Source organism: Sturnira hondurensis, unplaced genomic scaffold, assembly GCF_014824575.4.
Source record: "Sturnira hondurensis isolate 20B ecotype Veracruz unplaced genomic scaffold, ASM1482457v3 Scaffold0022017, whole genome shotgun sequence".
In the NCBI taxonomy this organism is placed as follows: domain Eukaryota; kingdom Metazoa; phylum Chordata; class Mammalia; order Chiroptera; family Phyllostomidae; genus Sturnira; species Sturnira hondurensis.
In genome coordinates, this window is record NW_028094648.1 from 6,883,748 (window position 1) to 6,910,565 (window position 26,818).

General features: G+C 47.0%; 1 protein-coding gene across 3 annotated transcripts in view; it reads left to right on the top strand.

Moving 5' to 3' along the window:
- The window catches only part of LNX1 (ligand of numb-protein X 1), a 107,431-nt gene that overhangs the window by 10,283 nt on the left and 70,330 nt on the right, over nucleotides 1-26,818 (top strand). For 2 of the 3 annotated variants that reach the window (XM_037034194.1, XM_037034193.1), the window contains exon 3: nucleotides 6,799-7,284. In XM_037034194.1, coding sequence (XP_036890089.1) covers nucleotides 6,893-7,284 — 392 coding nt within the window. In that variant the 5' untranslated portion in view covers nucleotides 6,799-6,892. Of the gene's footprint in view, nucleotides 1-6,798; nucleotides 7,285-14,840; nucleotides 15,257-26,818 lie in introns of those variants that run through there. The other variant, XM_037034195.1, reaches the window with a different exon arrangement.

Consider the following 26,818-nt stretch of genomic DNA (forward strand, 5'->3'; position numbering starts at 1 on the left):
ACAGAAAACAGACTGATTGTTGCCAGAGGGGAAGGGGTGTTGGGGCACTGGGAGAAAAGACGAGAAGGACTTAAGAAGTATAATTACAAAATAGTCTCGGGAATGTGAAGTACAGCATAGGGAACATAGTCAATAATATTGCAATAACTGTGTACGGTGCCAGGTGGGAACTGGAAACATTGGGGGGAACGCTTTGTAAGTATATGGTTGTCGAACCACTATGCTTTACGCCCGAAACCAATTCAAAGTAATATTACAAGTAAACTGTAATTGAAAAAAAATTTTAAAAGAAACAGAAGACTCCTTCTTGGTGAAGGGCAGTGTGCCCTGGACTGGCTCTCTAACCTGGACAAAGACCAAATGCTGTAGCCACTGCCTCTGCGGGTTGAAAGGGAGCCCTGAGGGATGGTCCTTAGTGCCACAGGTCTCTATTACTTTACAAAGCATCAGTCTGCCTTTGGGCATCTCTATTAGGGAGGGAAAGTCCCATACTGAGCGAAAATTGGTCTCTCTAGAGCTCACCAACCCCTCCATAGGTGCCAGCATTATCAAAGGAGCGACTGAGAATATGTTTAGCTCCTTAAGCCCTCTAGGTATTTGAAGACAACAGGTCCAGCAGCCGTAGGTTCCTCTGGCGTTCCTTCAGGTTTCCCGACCCCAGGAGCTCCACCACTCTCCTCTGCAAGCGCCCCGATTTATCGGTGTCCCTTCTACAATGTGTGGGGAGAATGAACCCCCAAACTGCAGGACAGTACCATTCCCAGAGCCTATAGGACCCTGTTTTCTTGAGGGAGGGGGCGGCCTGACCAGGAGGCGCTGCTCTGAGGCCCAGAAGAAGCCAGAACAATTCTCAGCCACAGAAGGGATAGAAAAATCGAGGTTCATGAGGTAGAAAAGGGAAAGCGAAAACAAGGACTGTGAACACACTGGAGGAGGTGCAGAGATGTGGGCAGCATCCAGCACATTTCCGTGGGCAGGAGTCCTCACTGGCTCCATAGTTCTGCGTTGGGATCCCTGGGCATACGCTGATCCCCGGAACAAACGCAGTGGGGAATGTGGGGCTCTCCATGTGTTTGTAAGCACTTCCTGATTCTGATAAATCTTGGTGCTCTCACATTTACCAACATAATAAATACCAAAAGAGAAATGGAAACCATTTACACAAACGGCAAGTCAGAGACATCTTTCTTCCTACCCAGAGTACAAACGCTGATTAACATTCACCGAAACTCACTAACGCATGAAAAAGTTGAAACAGTGGCAGGCCCGCTGGCGCCGGGCAATGGGATGACCCGAAAGTCCCGCAGCTCCTGGTGTCTCTCCCTCCGACCCCTCCGGAAGATGCGAGGGAGCCCGAGAAGGAAGGTGTTTCAGGTGTGCTGGTCACCTTGGGCTTCTCCCCGTGTTCGGGGCGGGGCATCTACCGAAGAGCCATGCCTCTGGGAAATTCCTACTTGGCCCATTGCAAACGTGCCCACAAAAACCCGCGGAGGACATTTCTAAATAACAGACACTTTCACCCACGGTGCTGCACCCATCCACGGTGCAGCCTGAGGCGGAAGGACACGTGTGTCTCCTGCTGCACGTGCTTGTGTGTGTATTGTCATGGCAACATTAGGGGAGTTGGAAAATTTGGGAAACATAAAATGCAAATGTAGTAAAAATCACAACATCGTATTAAGTTTAAATATCTTATTTATACTGAAAACAGGACTTTGGAAAATAGTTTCACTTTCCTGGCTTTAAAGGAGGCTAGTTCATTAACATTTCAAAACCTACCTCTTTGATTATCTCATTTTCAGTGGAAGAAATTGCCATATTTATTCAATTTCTCTTGACTGATAATCTCTTTAAAATTTTTTATTCATTGCTTTTATTGATTTTATTCATTGATTTTAAAGAGAGAGGGAGGGAGGAATAGAGAGTGAGAGGGAGATGGACAGAGAGAAACATCAATTTGTTGTTCCACTTATTTGTGTGTTCATTGGTTGATGCTTGTATGTGCCCCGACTGGGAATTGAACCCACAATGTTGGTGTTGGCCTACCTGGGCGATGCTTTAACTAACTGAGAAATCCAGCCAAGGCTTAACTGATAATCTTAAATAACTTTTAAATAACTTTAGCTTACTGACCCTGTCTTTATTTAAATGATTTTTTAATCTTTTGTTCATTTTTTTTATTTAACTCTTGTTCAAGTACAGTTTTCTTTCTTGTATTCCCAGCCCTGCCCCCCACCCAGTGCTCCCCACCTCCCTCCCATCTCTGCCCCCCACCTTAGTTATTGTCCATGTGTCCTTTATACTTGTTCATGTGAGTCCTTCCCCTTTTCCCCTGTGATTCTCTCCCCTCTCCCCTCTGGACCCTGTCAGCACATTCTGTATTTCAGTGTCTTTGGTTACATTTTGCTTGCTTGTTTGTTCTGTTGTTTAGATTCCTGTTAAAGGTGATATCATATGGTATTTGTCTTTCACTGCCTGGCTTATTTCACTCAGCATAATGCTTTTTAGTTCCATCCATGATGTTGCAAAGGGTAGGAGCTCCTTCTTCCTTTCTGCTGCATAGAATTCCATTGTGTAAATGTACCATAGTTTTTCGATCCAGTCATTGACCGATGGGCACACTCGTCCCAGGTGTGCCACTGACTTTTAACCCAGGTCTCATTGGATTGTTGCTCCAACTGACTTACTTCACTTAGCATGATGCCCTCTAGGGCCATGCATATTGTTGAAAATGGTAAGATTTGGTTCCTTTTATATGTCCCACAGCCTTTGTATCCACTTGTCTGTGATGGGCACTTGGGTTGTTTGGGATAGATTCTTTTTAATAATAGGATGCCCCACTACTATTGTTGGAGACTGGCCCATGCCTGTACTGAGGGACACTCAAAGAGTCGAGTCCTGTCCTCGCCGTAGGATGGGCATGTGAAATTGTCGGTGCAGCATGCCCCATGGGGCGTGTACCCTCACCTCTCTAGTGAGCACGTGGTTTACTCTGCAGACTTCATCGGACAACTGTCGTCTGTAAAGCCAGCGTGCATTTGAAGGACAGTTGCTGGGACAGTGACACACCAAGTCTCGGCTGCTCTGGGAAGTTACCTCATGCAGAAACTTTCCCCTCACAAACAGGATGTGTCTCAGGGGCCATTCTTAAGTTTGTCGGGTTCTTAGCGCAGATGACAGCACACATACACACTCTAACGCCCCTTCTGGTTGAGGCCAGCACTGGCTCACAGGTGCTCCGGAACGCCTCTGTTGTCAGCTGCGGAAGGTCAGAAGTTGAAAGGTAGGTAGGACATCTATAGAGGTTTCGGGCGAGACCACAGCTGGTGAGCAGGGAAGCAGGGATTAGGGACAAACAGAGATGGGGATTTTTATTTTTCCTGACATTTCGCAGCACTACAGTATGCAGATGACACATATCTCTAAAAGTCACCCCAGGCTTCTGGTCTACCCCAGGTCAGAGGAGAGGGGGAAAGAATGGTTCCTAAGCCACAATAGGGCTGTACCTCCCCCAATCCCAACCTGCACACCCAAGGAGGGAATCCACTTCTGTGCTCTTCCTCCAAACTGAGGGGGAAAAAAATCCATAATAGCTTTCTCTCCTTTCTTCAGCCACAGCTGAGGTGCCTGACAGCTGACATATTGATTAATGTTAATGGACCCAAAGCTGACAGGCTCTCTCCCTCACTTTGGGGGGAGAAAATAGTTTACCTTTTAAGCCTTAATGATTTTTCATCATTCTGAGTTTAGCAGCAAGGCACATCTATGTCTAAAAGCATGATACATCATACGTGTTTATAAGATGTAAACCGGAAATAAGAAATGTCAGGTAATGTTCTTAATCATATTTTTTAAAGTTTATCTAGTTCTTTCCTTAGAGGCACAACTGCTCGTTCGGTCAGTTCTCTCATAATCTGTGTTTATTCATATAGGCTTTATTTAGTCTAACGTAAAGTTAGAAAATATATACAGCAGTGTTTACATTAAAATTATATGAAGAATCTGGTTTATGCACATGGGTCAGTGCCAGGGACTTCGCACTGCTCTCAGAGGGAGAGAGAGAGAAAGGGGGAAGGACGGAGGGAGGAAAGAGGAAGGGAAGAAAGAAAAATTGGAGTTGTAGCCTGCCAGTTTTGCTTGCCTCATTCCATTAATTCCATCTCGGGCATTTTAGCACTGGGTCAAGTCAAAGAAACTTTTTATTTCGCTGTCTTGGAAAAGTCCTGCTTGCAACGAGGCATAAAGAGATTCTTTAAACTTCTGATTTCCCAGGGCTTTTATATTTGGTTAGTTCTGTTGCTGGGATTCCGACCGGTTACAATCAGGAAAGAGCTGGGAGACAGCAAGGCCACATGGGTGCTGAAAGCGGAGTCAGCAGCCCTTGTTTGTTTCTTTGTGGGGTGACTAGCAAGCTCCCTGCCTGTCACACTTCAGTTTCCTTATCTGTTAAATGGGGGGAAATACAGCCCACCCTGGGGTCTGTGAGGATTAGACAGACTGTGTAAGGCCCCTAGCACAGTGCCTGGCACAAGGTCGACGCTCGAAAGCTGTTAGAAAGCAAAGATTAAAAAAGGATTTTCCTGAAGAGCCAATCACCTGAAAGAAAACAGAACACCTCCAATTTATTAGCACAGAATCGTAGAACTCCATTTCTGAAAGGGACTTTAGGTAACTGGTCTGGTGTTTTTGTTTGTGTTTAAGCCAGGGTTCTTCAAACAGAGCATTATCAGGAACCTGCTGTGTCAGAGAAACCAAAGTGGATTGAGCCTGGGGTGGGGGGGGGCGGGCAGGGAAGTGGCCACAGCCCCACCCTCCCGTCCTTCCCTCCACTGGAAGACCCTGAGGTGTCTGACACCTTCCCCAGGGCATCAAAACTCGGGTCCTCCTCCACCATTTCACCAGTAAAGGCATGGCCCCGGAAGGCGAGGTGGTCTTTCAGTGCTACGGCCGGAGCGACGTGCCTGTCATTCCCCAGGGCAGCACGTGTGAAAGAATAGGTGGGAACACAACATGGGAGAGAGTATTTGACAAAATTCTTACAGAGAAACTTTGAAAAGATCTAGAGTGTTAGTTCAAAATTGGCGACCCATGTTTTTCTATAGCAGAGGGTAATCTTTCGGGTGGCCCGTTTCCATTTTCATCTCTTTTTCACGCACTTAAAAGTTTTCTCTGTGTGGCTCTGCTAACTTCTCTCAGCCTTGGGGACAAATAAGTTTCCATTCAATTTGACTAGAAGCCACTTCGCCTTCTGCACCTGCCTGCTACCTTAGCCTTCTGTAGTCCCTTTTGGTGCTGAAGAAAATGCTATCATTCCTAAACGTGTTCACATCCAGGGGTATTTTACTCCGACCTCCTGGTTAGAGTGTTCTTTATGGCATGTTAGCACCGCGCAAAAATGTAAACACGAAGCTGACCCAATGGAAGTTTGAACTCAATGTGTTTTCTTTTTGAGATAAGGCGATGTTTATACAAACAACCTCAGACTCTATTTGGATAAGAAAAAAGATGTAACACAATTTATGACTGCTATGCTGTTTCCAATGTGGCCAGTTTCCTGCTGGGTTATTCATGTGTCTTGATGTCCTTGTGGAAAGCCTGGAGTCTGTTCACTTCCTTTCAGAAAAGAAGGAGGTGGAGTTGGGGGGTAGTGTGGGGGTGGGATTCTCAGTTGTCAGGACAGCTGGCCTGGGGTCTCCTGGTGCAAAGCTCTGTTTGCACTGCTTTACCTGGGCTTCCAACTCACTGTGCTCACGTCCATTCGCCTGGACAGGAGACTCTGTGAGAGCAGGGGCCTGTCCTTTAAAGCTCTGAAAGGTCTCTATACCCAGCTCATTTCCTGGCTCAGAGTTGGTGCCCCCCAAAATGTATTGATTGATTTTCCAAGAGACTTCCTAGATGTTAATCAGGCATGCTGAGAACACCATTATTCTGGATTCCTATACCAAAGGAAAATACACAGCACGATAGTATTCTACTGGTTTGAAATATATATAGTTGAATCAAAGAATACTATTAGGACAAAGCAAAAAGATCCCTTCTAGCAACTATAGATTCCAGTTTCCAGGCCAATTGAGCTAGACTGGAGACCAAATAAATTTGATAGCAATACATACAAGAATAACTATATTTATTAAGCACTTACTGTATACCAAGCACAATTCTAAAAGCTGTATATATCCTATCTCATTTAATCCTCACAACAATCCCATGTTGTAGGCCATTACTATCCCCGAAGCTTAAGTCTTTATCCACAGTGGTGGCAAGATTTGAACCCAAGCACTGTGTTTCCAGAGCCCACGTAACCAGTAAGTAACTCACTGACTGAGTGAGAGAAAGGGTGCAGGGACAAATGCTTTCACCATGGTGAAAACATTGGCTTACACGTCCTGATTTTAGAGAAAGGTGTGGAAGAAAGGTAAGAGAAAGCCATTAAATTGTTAATAATTTTTCTCGTTTTGGTCTGACAGAGAATATTATAAATCACTGATCCATTTAATTTTCTTAACAAATTACATTTCTTAGAGCATATTTCTTTTGAGTTACTCTAGGCATTTCTCAGATCTTCCCCAAATGCTTTTAACCACACCACCATGAGAATGTTAAAGGCAGACCTTACTCCCTCTGGGAAGATGGTTACACTGAGGCAGAGTGAGGCTAAGTCACTTGCCTGAAGTCCTGTCACTCAACCCTGGCCTTCTGAATGTCACCTCCCTGTCTACTGGCAGCTTGTCTTGTGTGGGTAATGAAGGGTCTTAAGTTTCCTGTGAAAACGAAGATGTCGTGTTGTTCTCTTTTTAGGCTTGTGGATGGGTCCTAAAGGATCCTGATTGGCTCCTGAGGAAATACAGTTTTGCTGGGTGGTTTTCCCATCATCCTGTCCCCCCAGTCGACCATGAGCCAGCCAGACCCTGCCAGTGACTCAGATCTCAGCCCTGCACCCCTGTGTGCGGTATGTGGCCAAGCCCACTCCCCCGAGGAGAATCACTTCTACACCTACACAGAAGACGTGGACGACGACCTCGTTTGCCACATCTGCCTGCAGGCATTGCTGGAGCCCCTGGACACGCCCTGCGGACACACCTACTGCACTCTCTGCCTCACCAACTTCCTGATAAATAAGGACTTCTGCCCCCTGGATCGCACGCCCGTGGTTCTCCAGCACTGCAAGAAATCCAGCATCCTGGTCCACAAGCTCCTCAACAAGCTGATGGTGACCTGCCCGTTCACCGAGCACTGTGCCCAGGTAGTGCAGCGCTGCGACCTGGAGCAGCACTTTCGAACCAGGTAGGGCTCCTCCTTGGAACTCACCTGTCTCCCAAGGGCAGGGCTGTCTCCCCCACCCTGCACGCTCCACGGGAGGCCTGTTTCTCTGTCTTCTTCTTTGCAACCAATGAAAGGATTCCCTCAAAATAAGAAACATTTTAAGTGTTCGTGGTCGTGGTTCCGAGTAAGGAAACGGCGCATGGAGGAGCTATGTCATGTGTGTGTGTGTTTATACCGCTATTTTTGGTGGCAAGATAGATGTAAGATAAAATTTACCATTCCAACGATTCGTAAGCGGGTATGTCCGTGGCCTTAAATGCATTCACATTGTTACGCATTGCCCCTCACCATCACCCACCCTCAGAAATTTTTTACCTTCCAGAACTGAGACTTTGTGCTCATTTCACAAAATCTCTCCTTCCCCTCCCGTCCAGAATTGGTGACCGTGAGTCTCCTTTCTGTCTCTCTGAATCCGACCCTTCTAGGGACCTGGAACAGAGGAGTCATTCGGTGTTTGCCCTCTTGTGGTTGGTTTATTTCACATGTGCGCGTTTGGAAATGTAAAATGTAAAAGATACTGGAAGGATCTGGTGAGCAGCTTTTTCTGGGGCGCATGTCCCCAAAAAGATTTCCAGGTGGGCATTGCTTGTTTTTCCACATAAGGAAAAAAGTCTCCTAACATGACTCTCAATCATTAGAATTTCCACTGTATGGGAACTGGAGATTCCCAACTGTTCTTTGAAGAAATAAAAGATATTTTCAACTAAGAATTAAAATGAGAAATTTAGAAAACGTTTGTCCTTTCAGTGAATTGTTCTATGTACTTTTCGGCCAAGGTGCGTACACTGTCAGGGGAACCAATGGTGTGAGCGCCTCTGCTGGTAGTGATGCCGCCTGCACCACCTGGCCACCTCTGATTTTTGTCTTCTTGCGTTATCCTGTCCCTGGGCATTCCTCAGGGCGGCCCTGGGTCTTGTTCCATGTGAGCTACTCTCTTAGAACATTGAAGGTACGTAGTAGAGTGTGAACAATAATCCTATTTTTTTGTAAGAGGAAATTTGAAAGCTGGTGTTTATCTTGGTCTCTGTCACTACCAGGGCTTGGTCTCTGTCACTACCAGGGCAAGAGGCAGGTGCATTCCTTAGGTCATGCACCTGAGTCTCTGTCTTTCGGGACATGCAGCTTCTCTAATGGGGAGTCGCGCCTCCCAAGCCGTGGCCCAACGCGGTGCTGCACACGTGGTTTCTGTACCAACTGTGTCAGTGATTTCGTTTTTCTTCCCAGGGTGTGGAGCCAAGTGCATCGAACTCAGGTGCGTGGGCTGCCTCAGACCCTCGGTTATGGTTGGAGTGTAAACTGGGATGCTCCTCTTCTCTAATTGACTAGAAGGAGGCGTGGCCAGAGGAGAAGGGGCTAGGAAATCTGCTTGTGACCTTAGGCGAAGGTTTTGCCCAGGGAGGAGAGGTGTCGTCTGGAGGGAACTAGGTCAGGAGTCAGGGGAGGGGTGGGTGTTGTAGGTGCTGGTGCAGGGCCAGGGCCACGTGTGGGGCCACGCTGGGTAGTGGAGCTGGGGAGCATGAGGAGAAGGCCCTGGTACAGCTCCCTCCGCCCAGCACATTCCTGCCTGGGTCAGTACAGTTTATATGCTTGTGTTTGGAAGCTCTGTAGTGTCCATTTGCTGCTGTAACAAGTGATCGCAAACTTAGTGGCTTGAAACCACATTAATGTGTTATCTTACAGTTCTGAGGGTTCTAGGCCCAACCTGGGGCTCAAGGTACTAACATCAGGGTGTGGGGAGGCCTAGTTCCTTTTGGCTCTAGGGGAGAATGGCTTTCCTTGCCTTTTCCGGCTTCTGGAGGCCACCTTGGCCTGGCTCCTTTCTCTGTGTGCAACGCCAGCAGCATGGAAGCATAGAATCTCTGCGCCTCCCTCTCTCTCTTCCCCCACCCCTCGTTTCCATGGTCACATCTCCTGTGTGGCTCTGACTCTCCCACCTCCCTCTCCTGAGGACACTGGCGATTACATTGGGATCCACTCATTGCATCCACCTGGGTAATCTAGGCTCCTCCCTCCATCTCAGCGCCCTTCCCTTAGGCACATCTGCAAATAGTTTTGCCGTGTAAGGTAACATAGTCACAGGTTCTGAGGATTAGGAGGTGGACATCTTAGGGGGTGGTCATCATTCCGCCCCCCCCCCCCCCCCCCGAGTTTTACAGGGACAAGAGGAAAGAGAGAGAAGGAAATAAATGGAGGTGCTTTCACCCAGCGGTTTCTCCTCATCACCTCACCTAGAACTGATTTGGGGGCCAAGAAAATCCTTTAAAAAAATTGGCCCATGGACCTGAGGGCAGGGCCAGAACAGAAGTGGAGCAGGGGTGGGCTGGGAAGAGGTTGCGGGGGACCTTTGGGGTCTCCAGGAGGGAGATGCCACAGCGCACTCAGTCCCCAGAGGGGACTTTCATGCACCGCCGTGCAGGCGGTGTGACCCCCACACAGGAGGGACCCTGGGGGGAAGGCTTGAGGAACACTCAGCTGCTACTGATGCGCATGTTGGGAAACAACAGGGAGGAAAGAACGCAAGGTTAGTTAGGGCCACCTCTGTGAGCTGCGGCCCAGGTGCCCGCACAGGTGCCCACGGCCGCTCACTACACAGGGAGCACCCCCACGGCAGGCGGCCTCCGCACCTGCGCTTGACCCTCTCTGCACTTCAGCTCCCTGAGTAGGTTGAAGCCAACATTTCCAAAAATATGGTGTATATGTTAGTCATCAAATGCTTGATATACACTCCTCTCCTCCCAGCCCCCGGGCATTTTATTGGTGAGGATGGAGAATTGGGAGCTCATCCAGAGTCTGACCTCAGAGCCCTCTTGGGCCTTAGGCTTGTGCCCGCGTGGGTAGACCACCTCTTTGTCCCCTGAGAAGGGATATTAAGATGAAATAGTTACTGTCTGGCTTCCTTGAACAGGGAACACTGAGAGGCCAGTGTGTTCCTGACTTTTCTGTGTGAGGCTCCGGGTTGGTGGCTTCTGCAGGAGGCCGTTGTCCTCCGTTTGCACTAAAAGGTAGCTCTGTTTATAAATTTTGCTTCTTGGTGTCAGGATCTAAATATGATGAGTTTAAAAAAGCATTCTTTGGCTATGGCACTATGTGAATGTACTAGTCAGGCTGAGTGGACCTAGCATGGAGAACTTCACATTAAGTCTGGTTAAAAACAACCAACAACTATGTGACTGGTGGGAATCGCCACACTCCCTTCCGGTACGTGCAGGAGAGCTTCGTAACTGAACGTCCCAGGAGGCTCCATACTTAGGTTTGTCTACCTGTAAAACGGGCTCATTGAATATGAAGCTCTTGTAGAAGTAATCACATTTAGGATGTTTCCATATCTCTCTAAAACAGCATACGAAGTAGAGAAATGTTTTCCCCTTCCACCACGGGCTCAGTTTATGGCTCATCCTGAGGACTGTGTTAGTGGTAACAGTCCACTTGACTTAGGCATGCAGGCAGATGGCATCTCCTTTGTAAACAAATGTTGCCTGTCTTCTCCAGAACTTGGAACACTTGTAAACACTGTTATCTAACTACTTCAGGTCCGTAGTTGCACGTAAATCCATAAGTGAGACATTCAGGGACAGTTTTGCTTCTGCATGACTGGCTGCCCCAGCAACTGCTCTGACAACTGTGTCCGACTGCAGACGAGAGACAACTTCTATGGAGGAAATCTGAGCAGTGAACTAAGGTTTGGAATCTTCTGGCTAATTCTGTGGCCTTCTGCCCTCTTAGATGCTTGCAGACTCCCATCACATGGGTCTACCGCAACGAATTCCCAGGGGGGCGATGGGCTTGTCCGGTCACATGGCAGCTTTCCTAACCAAGGGACATTGCCCGCAGACATAGCCGGACACTGCAGAGGGCCAAGTCAGTGCGTCGCTCTTGACCCAGAGCATCGGAGGGCAGAGGGAGGAGGCAAAGCTTTCCCTTCCTAGGGGTCATCGTAGGCTCCAGTCTACATCTTTATCGTGTCATCGTCGGCATCTATGATATTTATCAGGATCCACAGTGGGCCAGGCCCTGAAAGAAAGAAAAATCTGTACAAGCCATGACATCTGCCTCTGAGGAAATGACATTTTGAAGGTAAAAGAGAAGTTAAAAACACACACCCACTGAACCGTTTCGTAGCCCAAGTCACTTTGCCCTTTAGTTTTTCTCTTAGGGTAGGGAAGATAATAAAAATGGGAGATAATAAAGCTGACCCTCCTTAGGTATTTACTAGCGTGAATAAAGAAATCTTTGTTCAGTGTTCTGAAATCAACCTGGAATGGAAATGTGATGTAGTTGGCACACCTGACCGAAGGCTCTCTGGAGTTATTTTCTTGATTAACTTTGCGCCCAGTGTCCTGGAAGTCCCTTCTCCAAAGACCTACCCTGGAACCTCTCCCGAGCTTTGCTTCTATCAGGGCCCTTTTCTGCAGCGTGTTCAGCACAACACAGGCTCAGCGAGCTGTTTACAGTACAGGGAAGATTGTACGGCCCGTCTGCAGGTCTTCGGGAGTATCCTAGGAGGGGTGGGCAAGTTAGGAGTCTTGTCGGTCAGTGCAGCCTGGCTCAGCATCTCCACTAGAACTTCGACACATGTCCTTCATCTGACTTCCCTACCCTGAACCCACCATTTCCCTGGCTCTCCCTGGCTGAAAACCACTGTGGGCTCTCCTGGGCGTGGAAGAAACAAGGCGTTTTTTTGTTGTTGTTGTTGTTTTTTGCTGCATTACTTATTGAGAGAACCGTTGATTTTCCATCAGATTATGCTCCAAAAAATTCTGTAATGAAACAACATTCTCCTGGACACTCGTTCCCAGAAATTTCCCCTACCTTGTTTCTTTCTTCCAGGTCATTTATTAGCCATCTGTATAAATGCTTAACCCCTTCCATGGCTCTTGTACATTTGGAAGTTCTGTTTTGCTAACTTGTCTCTGATCAAGAAAGCTGGTCCACATAATTAACTCTTTAACTGAGAACTGAATCGAACTCCTTTTTATTCTACAAATATTTATTATCTGTTGCATTCCAGGTAGTGTGGTGAGGATATGGTTGAGAACATGATCAATAGAACTTCTCCTTTCAAGGAGTTCCCTGTTGAGTGAAGAGAAAAGAGACAAAAAATAGGGGGTGATAGATGATACCTGAGATGACATTTAAAAGATAAATAGGACTAAGGCAAAACCTGGTGCCAAGGATTAGGGTTAGGACTATCAACTGGCAAGTAAGCTACAGAGAAATTCGTGACCATTTAAAGGGGGGTTTTTATCCCCAGGGGATTGTTTTGGTTGGGATGACGTCTAATGGCAGGTAATAGAAAATTCAAGTTGGATTAACTATTAAAAGTTTTCTTTTTCTTATGTAGCACAGATTCTGTGGGTGGGAAGTCTGTGATGTGGCTATGATGCCATCAGCAATCCAGGGTCTTTCTGGTTTTGGATCAGCTCTCCTGCTCCAATTTGTTACCTCGTGTTCCCAAAATAGCTGCTCAAACTCTACCATCACATCCAAGTTTCAGGTAGAAGGAACCAGGTGGGAAGAACAAGGCAGGAAGGGCAAAATACGGTGTGCAGACTGAGACTCCATTCCTTAAAGAGCTTTCTGGGATGCCTTACCCAGTAATTTCTGCTCATACCTCTCCAGCCAATACTGTATTACATGGCAACCCATGGGTGAGAGAGGTTAACTGCATCAGCACCGTGAACAAAGACTGGGTTCTGTTAAAAGGAAGAAGAGGAGAATTAGATATTGGATAGGCAGCAAGCGGTTCTTGCAACAGTGACATAAGCAACACCAAAAAACAATACCTTCATTTTTATATTGCATTCATATCCACTAATAAATTTTATCCTCTCAAAATGCAAAGACGTGAAAGGGCAGGCATTCTTATTTTTTTCACAGAGATTTTGAAAAGTGACCTGACAAGTCCAAGATGATCAGAAAGGCAATCCAGTCCTCTCCAGAACCCACGGGCTTTATTACACACAGTGCTGTTTGTGAGTTATGATCTACACAGCAGAGCAGGTCTGGGGACTCAGTGAAAGCCCATATTCTGGAAAAGACTGTAGCAAGTCATGTCCCTGATGGTGCAGGAGGAAAAGAAAGGACAAGAAGAGAAAAACACAGCCTCTTGAAATAGGTGCTGAGCTGCCAGCGAGGCTCATTCACTACTATTAGAAATTGTTATTAACAATATTTATAACAATGGCTAACACTAATTGAGCCCTTTGTTCTTTATAGGCATTACTTTATTCCACCTTCATAACAATACTATGAGTTAAGCCCTATTATTATTACCTTTCTTTAGAGGAGGAAAGGAGGTTCAGAGAGGTTAAACAACTTGCTCAGTGTCACACAGCTAGTAAGTGGTAGAGTTCAGGTTCAGATTCTAGCCTGTTTGCCTCCAGCACCTACATACCAAACCTGACTTTATTATTTTACTGCTCTTTACCAGCTCTGATTCACTATTGCCTACCAGACTTAAATGGAATTCAAATTAGGGCCTCAACAAAATTAATGCATGTCATGCTTTATCAAGGTTGCTTGTCTTGGATTGGAACTGTAGAAGATAACTCTGCACATTCTAAGGATCTACTGTTTTTTATTTTGTTTTAGGCCCACCTCAGGTAAATGCAGATCTCTGTTGCCAAGTTCCTACTTCCTGCACAGTTGATTGCAGTTGGTTTCATCCCGTAGATTTTTGCTCCGGTCTTCCAACCAAGTGTAGTTTGCTGTGATTGTTTGGTTGTCATTAATGGAACTATCCCTTTGAGCCATGTCTATTGAGATTCAGGTCTTGAGTTGGCAAGATGGATTTTAACTTTCTTGAATGTAGAGTAGGAGAGGACTCCTGGGAACTTCGGTGGCATCCCAGAGCTTAGGGCTGCAGAGAAGTCCTATTGTTAGGCTGATAGTACAGTCTAGAATCACAGGTCTTAAGGTTGGAAAGGTGAAGTGGTCCAGGCTCTGCTGGACCAAGCAGATCAGGCACTAGTAGCTCCATTTCAAAGATGAGATGACTGAGGTTCTGGAGTTTACATTAAATGCGCAGGGTCCTGCAGCCAGTGTCAGCACTGGCTGCACTTATTTCAGTCACTCAGGGTGACGGAGGACTGGAGGGCCTTTTCTCCTCACAGAACAGAAGCCTATACATTGTTTGGATGGAACTTTTTATTTATTGCAGCTCTTTGTTTTCCTCAAGGAGAATACTTTTTAAAAATCGGAAAGGAAGCCATCACTTCTCTTATGTCTGCTAGTGCAGTCAGGATAGTGACAGGTAAATGACCTTAATGCACATTCTAAACGTACACTTACAGGTGGAGTTGGCTCACCCATTATACTTCTGTGTCCCAGTATCTGAAGGCTCACTTTGAGCTCAGATCTCCAGCCTGTGTTCCCAAGGTGCTAATCCCGTAGGGTGCCCTGCAAGCTGGAGGACCACTTTGGTTATTTGCTTATTCACAAATATGCCATGCTCCTGCCTTCTCCCAGCACAGTTTAGCTTCCAGCCCATCTGCTCCTAGCTAGTGATGTAAATGTACCAGCTGCTTCTCAAGAACCAGTCGGCATCCTGCAGGAGGGGCAGGGCCCTTTCGGGGCATCGGCCTGCTTGCTGTCAGCCTAAGCTCTCTCACCAACCCTGGTGGGTCCCTCTGTTCTGCTGTTTCCCCATCGGAGAGTCAGAGGGTGCAGTCCCCCTACAAGCCCCTGATTTATTTATCAGCGTGGCTCAGTTGAAGGGCTGTAAATCAGAATCCTTATGATCAGACTGTGGGGACATGGCAAGGTTTGTTTGAAGGGGCCGGGCCGGACCCCACAGCCGACAGAGACAGTGGCCGGGAGGAAAGCAGCACGCTGCCCGGACAATGAAGGCGCTTCTGTTGCTGGTCCTGCCCTGGCTCAGCCCTGCCAACTACATTGACAATGTGGGCAGCCTGCACTTCCTGTGCTCGGAACTGTGAGTCCCCCTCCAACCATACCTGCCTGGGTGGTGTGTCCGCTATGTGGGGGCTGGGACCTGAGTCAGTCCCCCTGGAGGGATGTCTGTTTAGAGGAATAAATGCCACATTCCCTGGCTGCACTTGGAAAATCACCCTGCCAGCGTCTAAAGCCATGCTTAGCTGTCTGTGACTTCACAGAAAAACACTGTCTTTCTGATGCGGTGCTTTCCCAACAAGGCGTTTTTTTTCCCTGTTTCCATGCCCACACAGCTTTCTCTTTTTTTGTTCTCTGCTTTTTCTCAATAGGTGGGTCTCCTCTTCCTTCCATAAATAGCACCCGAGGACAGAGCCCGCTGCGCAGGTCTGCAGCCCTTCTCGGGCGTTTCTCACTGCAAACAGATATCATCCCTTTTTGATATCCTTGGTCTTTGATATCCTGGAAAACATCTATAGTGTCAGTGCAGGGGAAAGGTAACCCTAAATGTAAAATGTACACACACACACACACACTCTCATATATATACACATATGTCTCCATTTTATTTTTATTTTTGGTAATTATCAAACATATGAGAAGGCAGAACTGTGAACACCCACACCCCCATCGCCTGGATTTAATGGTGAACATTTTGCCACTTTGTCTTGTTTATTTGTTCTTTACTGAAGTTGTTTGGAGTGATTTGCAGGCATCATAACCTTTCAACCTCTAAATACTTCACTATGTGTCTCTAAAAAATAATGACATTTTTCTACATGACCTATGTCTGTTTTATAAGAGGAAATGACTCATGTCCCCAACCTCTACAATGACATTTTTCTGGCTCCTTTCGTTAATAAGCTTTGAGAGAGGGTTGCAGACGGATGTGAATAGCTTCTAGCAATCATATAAAACGTGTTGCTGTGTGTGCCTCAGTGTTTGGAGCATGAACAAAAATGTTTGTCTCTTTACTAACCAGACTGGAAAAGACGGCGAGGGTTGGCTTCTGTGTAAATTAGAGTCGGTAAGCAAATGCACAGGGGACCCTACAAAGAGTTCCTGGAGCCCAGACTAGGAAAGCTTGGCTGCGCCTATTTAGAGAGAGACGCCCCAATCCACCTGAGTTTATGGTGATAACCAGGGCCTCTTTTGTAATTAGCCAGACTAACCAATTTGTCCAGCATGGTAGATGCTCAGTAAATGTTTGATAAATAAAGGAAGAAACATATTTGCCTAGGTTCTTGGAGGCAGCCCATTGATTCTGAAGATTCTACATTTCAGGATCATCTGGTCCTCCCTTATTGGGATGTAACCCTACTTTACCTTAGGTTTTTAAAAAAAGGTTCAAAGAGAAAGTATCTGGCTTAAATCTAGATAGTGAGCCTAGGGTAATAATGACATGGTGGAGGAACTCCTTGGGGTTGTGACGAGTCCCCTCCCTCTTTCGTGATGAACGCTGGAGTTGGTGTCTCTGAAGCCACAGCACCATCCCCTACCTGTTGCCTCTGCCCCCGCCCCCGCCCCCGCCCCCACCCCGGATCCTCGTTAGGATTGCTGTGCAGTTCCCCAGGGCTGCTGGAACGAGTTACTGCACATTTGGTGGCCTAAAACTACAGAAATTACTCTCTCACAGGTCTGGAGGCCAGAAGCTTGAAATGAGGTGTCCACAGGGCCAGGATTCCTGAAGGCTCTAGGGGAGAGTCCTGACTCCGCTGCCCCAGTTTCTGGTGGTTCCCGGTGTTCCTTGGTTTGTGGCCACATAACGTCCATCTCTGCGCCGGTCTTCACATCACCTTCTCCTCTGTGTCCTCTCCAGTTCTGCCTGTCTTCTCCTCTTCTTGTAAGGACGCCTGTCATTGGATTTAAGGCTAACTACCTGGATGGATAATCCAGAATAGTCTCATGTTGGGATCTTTAGATTAATTGCTTCTGTAAGATCTTTTTTTCCAAATAAGAACCCTCCGCATTTTCCTGGTAGATCTCTCTTTGCGGGGGGCACCATTCAGCCCACTGCAGGTGCTACTGAGGAGCCTGTGCATGGAGTTGCTTTTAGTTTTACAGCCTCCTTGAAAGAAGGCCCTCAGACTGGCTCAACAGTTTTCTTTTCTACAAGTGCATGAATCAAAGGCGACTTTTCCATCGAGTAACTGAGTAGGTGCAAGCAGGCCGTTCTTCCCGACGTGTGAAGCAGCCCGGGAAGCACAAGTGCCAGGAAATTGCCGGGATGTTGTCCTCAAACTAATTTAATAGACCTTTCAGGGCAGCTTCTAGTAACCACAGTCCAGTTGCTGGGGATGCTTTATGAGAGAAGTCTGTGCAGATACTGCTGCAGGTAATGAACTAACCGCCAAATCAAGGACCCAGCTGAGGAACTGCGGCAGGTGCTGTGGGGAACAGAGCAGTAGGAAATTAGGTGCAGTGCTCACCCTCGGGGAGATGACAATCTAAAGGAGAAGATAAAATGTAAGCATGTAAGAAGTGTAAACAATAACCCAAGGCCTAAGAGGGCAGGTCTTTAAAGGAAGGGTAGGTAGTAAGTGGAGAAGAGGTAGAGATGATCCGTTTCAGTGAAATTAATCAGGGAAAGCTTCTAGTGGAGTTGGGGGTTTGGGCTGGACCTTGAAGAAATTAGAGAATTAGGCAAAAGAGAAAGCATGCCAGGCAGCGTAGAGAGCACAGGAAACAGGCTGTGGGGTGGCCGTGGGTGTCGCCAAAGCTCTGGGAAATGGCAGTGGAGAGCAGTCGGTGGGACTGCTGGGCGCGTTTGGCATTCTTGGGAGAGGGGCTCTTGGGTGGGGGCTGCGTGGCCCTGAGGTAAAGACACCTGCTCTCCCTACCGCAGGCTGCTGGGGTCTTGGAGGCAGGCAGACCTGGGGGTCTTCTGGGAAGGCCCTGGGAAGCCGTCTTCCTCCTGCCGCCTGCGTCTGAGTGGGGCTCTCTGTCTGAGCCCTGTTACCTGGGCGGCGGAGGTGGAGGGGGGCGGGGGCGGGCCGTGAGCAGAGGTGGGTAGAGCTGAAAAACTGGAGCTAATCTAGTAAATGGAGTCAAATTTCTTGTGTGGCCTGTGGGGGTCTTAAACTCAAATGCCAACGGGAACCAGGCAGGAGCCATTTAAACCTGTGAATCCTTTGGCCATAAAACCAAAGAAGCGGTGTCCTCTGGTCGAGTGCAGCAAACACAGCAGCGCAGGGGTGGGCAAGAGCGGTTAACAACAGTAAATAGTGCAATAATTAACAAATAAATAATAATACTCACAACTGAAAACTACTTTGCCCATTCCTATGTATACAATGTATAATGTCTTAAGGCATTCAAATTCAATTTAACACAAAATAAAAGAAGAACCCCGTGTCTGATCCAACTTTGCCCTGAGGGGCCAGTTCTCTGCTGCCATGACCCACAGGGAGCGATTCCACAGGCGAGGCCTAAACCCGGGCTATTTGGCGTGCAGTTCCAATCCTCAGGTCAGGGCGTGGGGCGCTGGGGTCGCTCTCGGGGCAGGGGGTGCGCCGCAAAGAGCATGCGATCGGGTGGAAGGCAATGCTGTCTTTCCCCACAAGCCCTCACCCCTGACTCCTACAAACTCTTTCTCAGTTTTCTAGCCCCCAAAGCAAACTTAGGAAATAGGTTTTCACTCTTAGGGGAGTGAGCACAGACACTGCCTTCTCGTCTTTCTGGACATATGTACAACCCCACATGGGACACCACCTTGGGGAGGAGTCCTTCGAGCAGCTTGGACTCTGAGGACAGCCTGAGTAGGAACTGAAGGCTGGGTGTGGTTTTCAAAATGCAGATGCTTGGGCTCTACACCAAACCTTCTAAAACAAAAACTTTGAGGAGGCATCCACGTTGCTTCTTAAGTTCCCCAGGTGATCCCTATGGGGCCCATCCTGTTTCCGTGCTGAACGCGTTCCCCAGGTGAGCCTCATGAGACACTGCAATATAGGAGCCCTTGGATGGACCTTGGGTGCCACTCACTTTGCCTTCCCCCGTGCAACGGCCTTGCTCCGCTCTCTGTGTGTCCTCGGTGCTGTGTGTCGTCAGTGGCCTTCGTGTCTGTGTCCTCTACCAGGTCAGTGCTGATGGGGAGAGCTTGGGAGCTATTAACAGAATTAAGCTAAACTGAGATGAATTAGTCTCATATCTTGACCAGTTCCTAAAGCAGTAGTAGAAGATGCCCTGGTTTGGATTCTGTGGAAGGGAATGTAACCTTGTGGTAATGTGCAAGCTAACCGCGCCTCAGGTGTTGTAGAAAGCAGCGCTGTGGTCAAACACCTGAGGTGGTCCGGCTGCTCTGGCCAGTGATCTCCTGTGGCTATTGTGGCACTTCTTTAAATATTTTGTTCAGTAAGAATACTAGAGAAAACGCTAGAGTTTGGTGGGGTGGCAAGATGCATTTTACGGAACACACTCAACTCTCAGAAGCCATTTGCAGAAAATTGAAAAAGGTTGTCATCTTCCCCCCAACCTTGAACATTTCTAGCCCCAGCTCCCTTAGAAATACTTTCCATTCATGTGTCGTCTTCTGGTGGAGACTGAGTTTGTGCCCGTGGCATAAAGTCCGAGTGAGTTTTAAGTGGGTGGGTAGTAAGTGGGAGCCCTGCCTTGCAAAGTCAATAACTGTCCTTTGTTTTAGGGACCCAGGTATCAACAAAACCGCTAGGCAGGGTCGCTAGAGGATGACGGGTCCCCAGCATTAGTGCTGCGGCCATAGCTACGTGGCTTCTCAGAAAGTTGAGAGAAGCTGGCTCTCTTTCTAGCTTACTATCAAGTATTTTTGGTTTGTAAATGTCATCTCCATGAACAGTATTCAGGCCAGTATCTGGAGAGAGAAATTACACTAGCCCTGTCCCCTGTTAGAGAAACAAGTTCTAAGGGGGGAATTTTATTTCCACTGGAGTTTTGTGCTCAGAATATTAAGATGAGTGACTCTGATTTTGAACTTGAATCAGTTTGATCTGTGGAAGAACAAGGTCTCCTAGAAAAACTGCTAAGAGCACAGGGGTTAGGAGACCACCCCATGTGTGTCCTTCCTGGGAAGTAGGGTGGGGCCCAGAAGTCAGAGACTCAGGGGCACCAACCAAGTGTGTTAGGCTCCCGAATCCCACCACCCACCTCCACGGCAGGACCTTCTCAAACCAACCTGCACAACATGCCTCTGACAAGCTGCAGTATTATCACCCAGTGAGAACGTGCACTTTGGGGCTCACAAGCCAGAGGGAGCTTCAGCTCACACCAGCTGGACGTCCCAGACTTCAAGTGGGAAGGCTGCTTGCCTTCTATTCTGTAGATCTGGTCTGACTCTTTCAGCCCTGGTCTGACTCCTCCATTTCCCCTCATCTAGGTCAAGGCCTAGCCTCAGTAACCTCATTTTCTCCCTGCCGACTGCAGGCAGCCTTGGGCCAGGTGTTGGGCCGTGAACTACAGAACTTGGGGAAACATCTTTTGGAAAAGCTTTGTACTACACAGATCCACACGGGCACGTCTAGACTGTTGCCGTTGAATTCTTTCTTGCGTGGATGAGGAGGGAGGGGATGAGTGAGAGAGCAGAGGGGCTGTCTCAGTGTCCGTTTCCTGCTCACTTCATTGTCACCGTGTTAACTACTCCCAATACTTCTGTCGATAGAAGTCTCCAGACCTGTAGAGAAATTGTGTGAGTTTATTGGAGCCAAACTGATGATAATTGCCGGGAAGCAAAATCTCAACAGATTGAGAGAAGGCTCTGGAGAATGGCAGCTTTGCAGCACATTTTATACATTAGACTCAAAAGAAGAGACATGGGGTTACATGAAATCCCTTCGTGGTCCACTGAGGGGGCTGAAAAAGAGGGAACTCTCTGGGACTGGCTAAAAAGTGAGACAGAGAGATATATGCTGCTTTGACAGTGGTGGGTACAGGATGGTTCACGAGCACATGGTACAGAGAGGTGGTCCTCAGGGAACACAGGAACAGTGAGGGCTCCGCAATCGCCTGTTCTGGGACCTGAGTGTGCCGTGAGGGGTCTGGAAAAGGAGATTACTCTGAGATTCCAAGGATATGTCATTTTAGATGCAACAAGACAATAGGCTCAGTTAAGGTAAAGATTGACTTCTGTTAAGGAAGCTACAGGCCCACGATGCGACTAGCCTCCGGGACTTGCTTGTAGTTAAGAATGTTTGTGTTCGCACCATCCTATGTGGTTACTTTGGGTCTCTGGTCTGTGGGACCCTCCCTGCAGGCCTCCCCTGAACTCATCAGGTTTGGTTCGTGGCCCCCTTTTCGTCCACTTTCCAAGTGTAAACTGGCAGACTGAGCTCTATGGGTTTGGCAGTAAATGCTGAGTTGAGTCTCAAAGAATCTTCTTCTTATCAAAATTGAAAAGAAGAAAAAGTGTTACTGATTTCTGGAGTTTTTTTGGGGGGGTCATATGTTTTGAGGATTTGAAACCGAGTTTGGACTAGGACCTGGAAGGAAGGGGGTGGAGTTTACAGAGGAAATGGGGTGAGGCGGTGAAATCATATTCCAACAGAGAGGAACAAGGTTTGGTCTCGGGGAGCCAAGTGGGGGGCCCCCTTTGGGTTCAGTGATTCTCTACGTCTTTCGAAGGGTTGCAGCTCAGCACATGTTGCATAGGACATTCTTCCTTAAATCTACAAATGTGTGTATTTGGAAGCAAATTGAAGCCGCATGTTCCCAATTCATTTACATTTAACTCATCACAGTGTTGCTTTGTAATGATTCTTTGATGTTCAAAGAGGCTAGTGGTCCTGTTCCATGGTCTTATGTTTTCCTTTCTCCTTTGGAACCAGCACATTTTCTTTTACCCAAGAGTAAAGCAACTTCAGTCCTGAACAGTTTGCTTTTGGGTCTAATATGGAAAACCCAGGAGTTTCAAGGACATGCACGTGCCAATGCCAGGTGGATTGTGTCAGCCTGTCTCTGGGTCACGTGACTGTTTCGGGTCTATGAGAGGCAAAACGGGATTTCTTTAATAGATCTCACTGATTGTTTCATGTTCGGTTGATTTATTTTCTTTATTTTAATTTTTTATAATGAAAATCTCAATTCAAAAGTAGAAGAGTATAATGTACCCCCAGGTACCTTAGCACCTATCTTTGATAATTAACAGGTTATGGCTATCTTATATCCTCCTTGAATCGTCTTGAGGCAAATGTCAATCATCATATTTTATCTGCAATATTCCCATATTTATTTGTAAAGGTAAAGATTTTTAAGAATACATGTATCCCTGGGTGGTGGGGCTCAGTGTATTGACTGTCAGCCTGAAAACCAAAGGGTTGCCAGTTTGATTCCCAGTCAGAGCAAATGCCTGGGTTTTGGGCCAGGTCCCTAGTTGGGCGAGTGAGAGGCAAGTGATTGATGTCACACATTGTTTCTCTCCCTCTTTTTCTCCCTCCCTTCTCCTCTCTCTAAAAATAAATAAAATCTTTATAAGAAAAGAAGTGTACATACAACTATAACACTAATGTCACACCCAAACACGCAGTCATAATTCCTTATTATCAAATATGCAGTCAGTTCAATTTTCCCTCTTGTCTCATAAGTTTTCTTTTAACAGTTTGTTTAAATTGTGAGCTAAATTAGGTCTGCACTTTGCACTTGGTTGCCATATCTCTTAAGTCCTCACCCTGCACCACTTTCAAATTTCACTGATGCAATGGAATTCTTGAGGTAAATTCTGAAGACTGTGGCTTTGGCAAACTCAAAATACTGAGCTGGTAGCTGAAAAAGAGAAAAGTAAAGCAATTACTCTAATCAACTATCAAGTTGTGAGAAGTGTAAAAGAGGCAAGACCCAAAACATTGAACAGTCTTGTAAGTTCAACCAAGATGAGTATTTCTGCTGACCTTGTCACCCAGAAGCTTTGCAAAAGGAACTTAAAGAGGATGGAGGAGTACCTTCTCCCTAGGGTCGATAAGCTTCCAACTTTTTTTATCACAGATTTCCGCCATATGGAGTTACCTGTTTATGCATTCTACACAGGTATTTCTATATTATTATATGCATTAGAAAGCAATGTTATGAAGGCTAAGAGAAAACTGTACATAAAGGTTCTGTTACAGTCTCCCCACATTCCTTATGGGTGTTGTCACTTCGGAGACCACCACAGAGAAGCAGGCTCTCTGTGCTCATTGGCACTAGAACACACCCCCCTCAAAGTCAACAGAGGAAGCTCCCCACCATCATCAGTCTGTGGGATTGGTCTGGGAAGGAGTAGGGCAGGAAATGGCCCATGTCTGCAGGCCAGTGAACACTGGCGGGCAAAAGCACCAGACATCTTTTCTCATGGGCATTTTCCCCTTTTCTGACCATCGTGTCTTCCTGTGCATGGCCCACGTGGGCCCTGCTTTCTTCCAGCTTCCTCCACACGTGCATTTGTAAACACCAAGGGCAGGGCTTCAGAGGGCTCAGGGTTGTGAAACGGGAAGTATTTGGAGTTTGAGGAGTCCTCTTTTTTTAAAAAGCACTATCATGAATTCGTACTTGCTAGATCCTCAGTCAGCCTCTTGGAAGGGTTTGTGCGTGCCTTGGGGTGTCGTCATCAGTCTTACCGTAACCCTCTTCTCGTGTGACACTAATGTACCCCTGTGTGTCTGGATGTGCCCCCCCACCCCCAATTTCTTACTCTCTAAGTTCCCTATAGAACTGGCTGTAGAACATTAGTTCCCCTCTAAGCCCACTTCTTTGTTTAGCTGTTGCATATCCAGAGCTAAAACAGTCTTCCTGATTCTTTGTGGACCTATCAGGTACCTGTGGCCCCTCCTCCATTTTTTGCCTTTATTAGAGGGAGAGGCCAGGGCCCCAGGACAATGAGCAGGTCCCTTTGCCACCCTGAGGACTGTAATCAAGTGGCCTGCCACTGGAAGCTAGGAGGTGAGATGGCTTGGTGATTTAAGGCACACACTCTGGATAGAGGCTGACTTGGGTTCCTATTCAGTCTCTGCCAGCTAGGCGACCTTGGACAAGTTATTTGGCCTCTCTGGGCTTTTCTCATTTATAAATAGGAATAATAATACACATCTCTCAGGTTGTTGTGAGTATTGAATAAGTGTATGTAAAGCATTCAGTATAGTTTCTGGTCAAAGCAAACCCTTAAATTATGGATTTTATTACTAGTAATAGCAGGAGTTAAAAACAGATTTCATCAGTTCTGAGGTACTTTTTAGTCTCTGAGAGCAGGCTCTATCTTAGAGTTGGTGGCACCATGCAAAGTAATGGGCAGTGTTTTTTATTCTTGGTGATCTGTAAAATAATGGTGTGTCCTGTAATAGGCGGAGTCTTCAATTTTATAACATTTGGTAATAAACTTCATCCATAGAGAGTGTGAGTAGGCCAAGGTCAAGAAAATGCAATTGCCAAAACCATGTATTCCCTCCCTCCCTCCCTCACTAGAAAGGTAGGTTAGTGACTTACCTGAGCTGAGAAAGGTGGAACTAACATCTTGGGGTGGAGTTTGGGGAGAGACCTGAGCTATTTGTCAGTGGACAGGTCCCATGCAACTCCACTTACACCAGCGGGTCCTTCTCCACCACACCCGCATTCTTTCTGGGCTCTCCGTCTGCCACTCTCTTTCACTCACCAGCCACTTAGCCCCTCCCCTTGTTCCCATGACGCAGGAGCTCCCTTCCCCTTCCCTAGGCGCCATCTCCCTTCCCCAACCTGAAGAGGAAGCCTGGACCCAGCGTATTTGGAATCGGGTGGAATCTGGGGCCAGGAAACATAGCTCTTCTAAAGCCAAAGGAGGCCGTGGAGATGACCTAGCCCAGTATTCCCATTTTATAGAAGAAGAGACTCAGACGTAGTCATTTACCCAAATGATTCAGCCCTGGTGGTAACAAGCTCTGTGACCCCGAAGAAGTCATGACATTATTTTGGGAAACAATGATAACACATTCATTATTTTAAGTCCTCAGGAAACAATAAAACTGGAGAGTTGTTAAAATTTTAAATTAACAGCTTTGGGCAAAGCAATGGCATAGCTGGGATACGATAAAGCACGTGACCATACCTGTCACCCATTAGGAGCTGAGTGTCCGCTGAAAGTACCCTCCCATCTGGACATGCTCAGGGAATGCTGTCCCTGGACTTCCTCACCCAGCTTCGTACAAATGGGGCCACTTCACAGTAATGAAGCTTTACGTTTGACTATGGCATTCTGTGTACATGTGGTCCTCTGGGTGACCACAGAGAGGCCAGGCAGAGCCCAGTCAGGACACAGTTATCAGCTTCAGTTTGCAATTAAAACTCTGGTCTCTGAACTCCTTCAGATCTGAGTTCAAATCCTCACGCATCAAGTACCACCTGTGTAGCCTGGGCTAGATTAATGATTAACCTCAGCTGGGCCTCAGGTCGTTCATCTTTAAATCAGCTCTTAATGATAGCACCTAACTCATGGGGTAAGAAGTAACTGTAAGACAGATAAAATGCTTGCTAGATGCCTGGAACATTGTAAGCACATTGTAAACAGCCGTGGTGATGAGAAACGACTTTATGTGCAACTAATAGCAGATGCAGTGAATCCCCAAGAGTCACTGATTTAAGGAGACTCCCCTAATGATCCAGCCAACCTGGAGCACAGGCATGCTAATTCCAGAATCAGAGCTTTTTCCAGGCAACTCCCTTTGTTGCCATGGAGATGGTATTGCTGGGGCGTGTGTTAGTTGCTCCAGGCCTTTATAATTCACTAGAGACAGCTTGGGGGACAGAGATGAGTTCTGAACCAGAAAAATAAGTTACTTTATAGATGAAATTTTCTAGGCAAAATATTTGGGTAGTTTCTTTGGCCAGTTAAAATTATGCTGAAGCCGGAGCTTTCTGGCGTGTACAATTATTTTTTCCACTGAAGCAGGCATGAGGGGGCAGACTCCAAGTGNATTCCAGAATCAGAGCTTTTTCCGGGCAACTCCCTTTGTTGCCATGGAGATGGTATTGCTGGGGTGTGTGTTAGGTTGCTCCAGGCCTTTATAATTCACTAGGGCCAGCTTGGGGGACAGAGATGAGTTCTGAACCAGAAAAATAAGTTACTTTATAGATGAAATTTTCTAGGCAAAATATTTGGGTAGTTTCTTTGGCCAGTTAAAATTATGCTGAAGCCGGAGCTTTCTGGCGTGTACAATTATTTTTTCCACTGAAGCAGGCATGAGGGGGCAGACTCCAAGTGGTCCCAAAGACATCTTTAAAGTGGTCAGCCAAAAACGTTTTTGGCCTCATGAGCTAATTGATGATAGATTAAAGAGGATCAAAGGGATTCTGTTGTAAATGCATCTGGAATAATAACCCCTATCTGCCAATGCTGCTGCAGTTTTCGTAGAAAAACACCTGGGTACCATCCGAAGTAGAAGTCGCCTGCTACCCCCATGACAGAAACCCTGTGAAGGTTTGAATGTCATCGGGAACATACGTGTCGTGAATCAATATGAGCCTGCGTATGGACCACAGAGTTAGACAGACTCTGGCTCTGCCAGTTACTAGATGTGTGTCTTTGGGCGCTGCCCTCACCTCCTGAGATCTGCCTTATGGAGTTAGGAGCAAATGAGGTCATGCATGTGCAGTCCCAGTACCACGCCTGGCACATGGGCGTGATTGACCCACATTAGCTAAG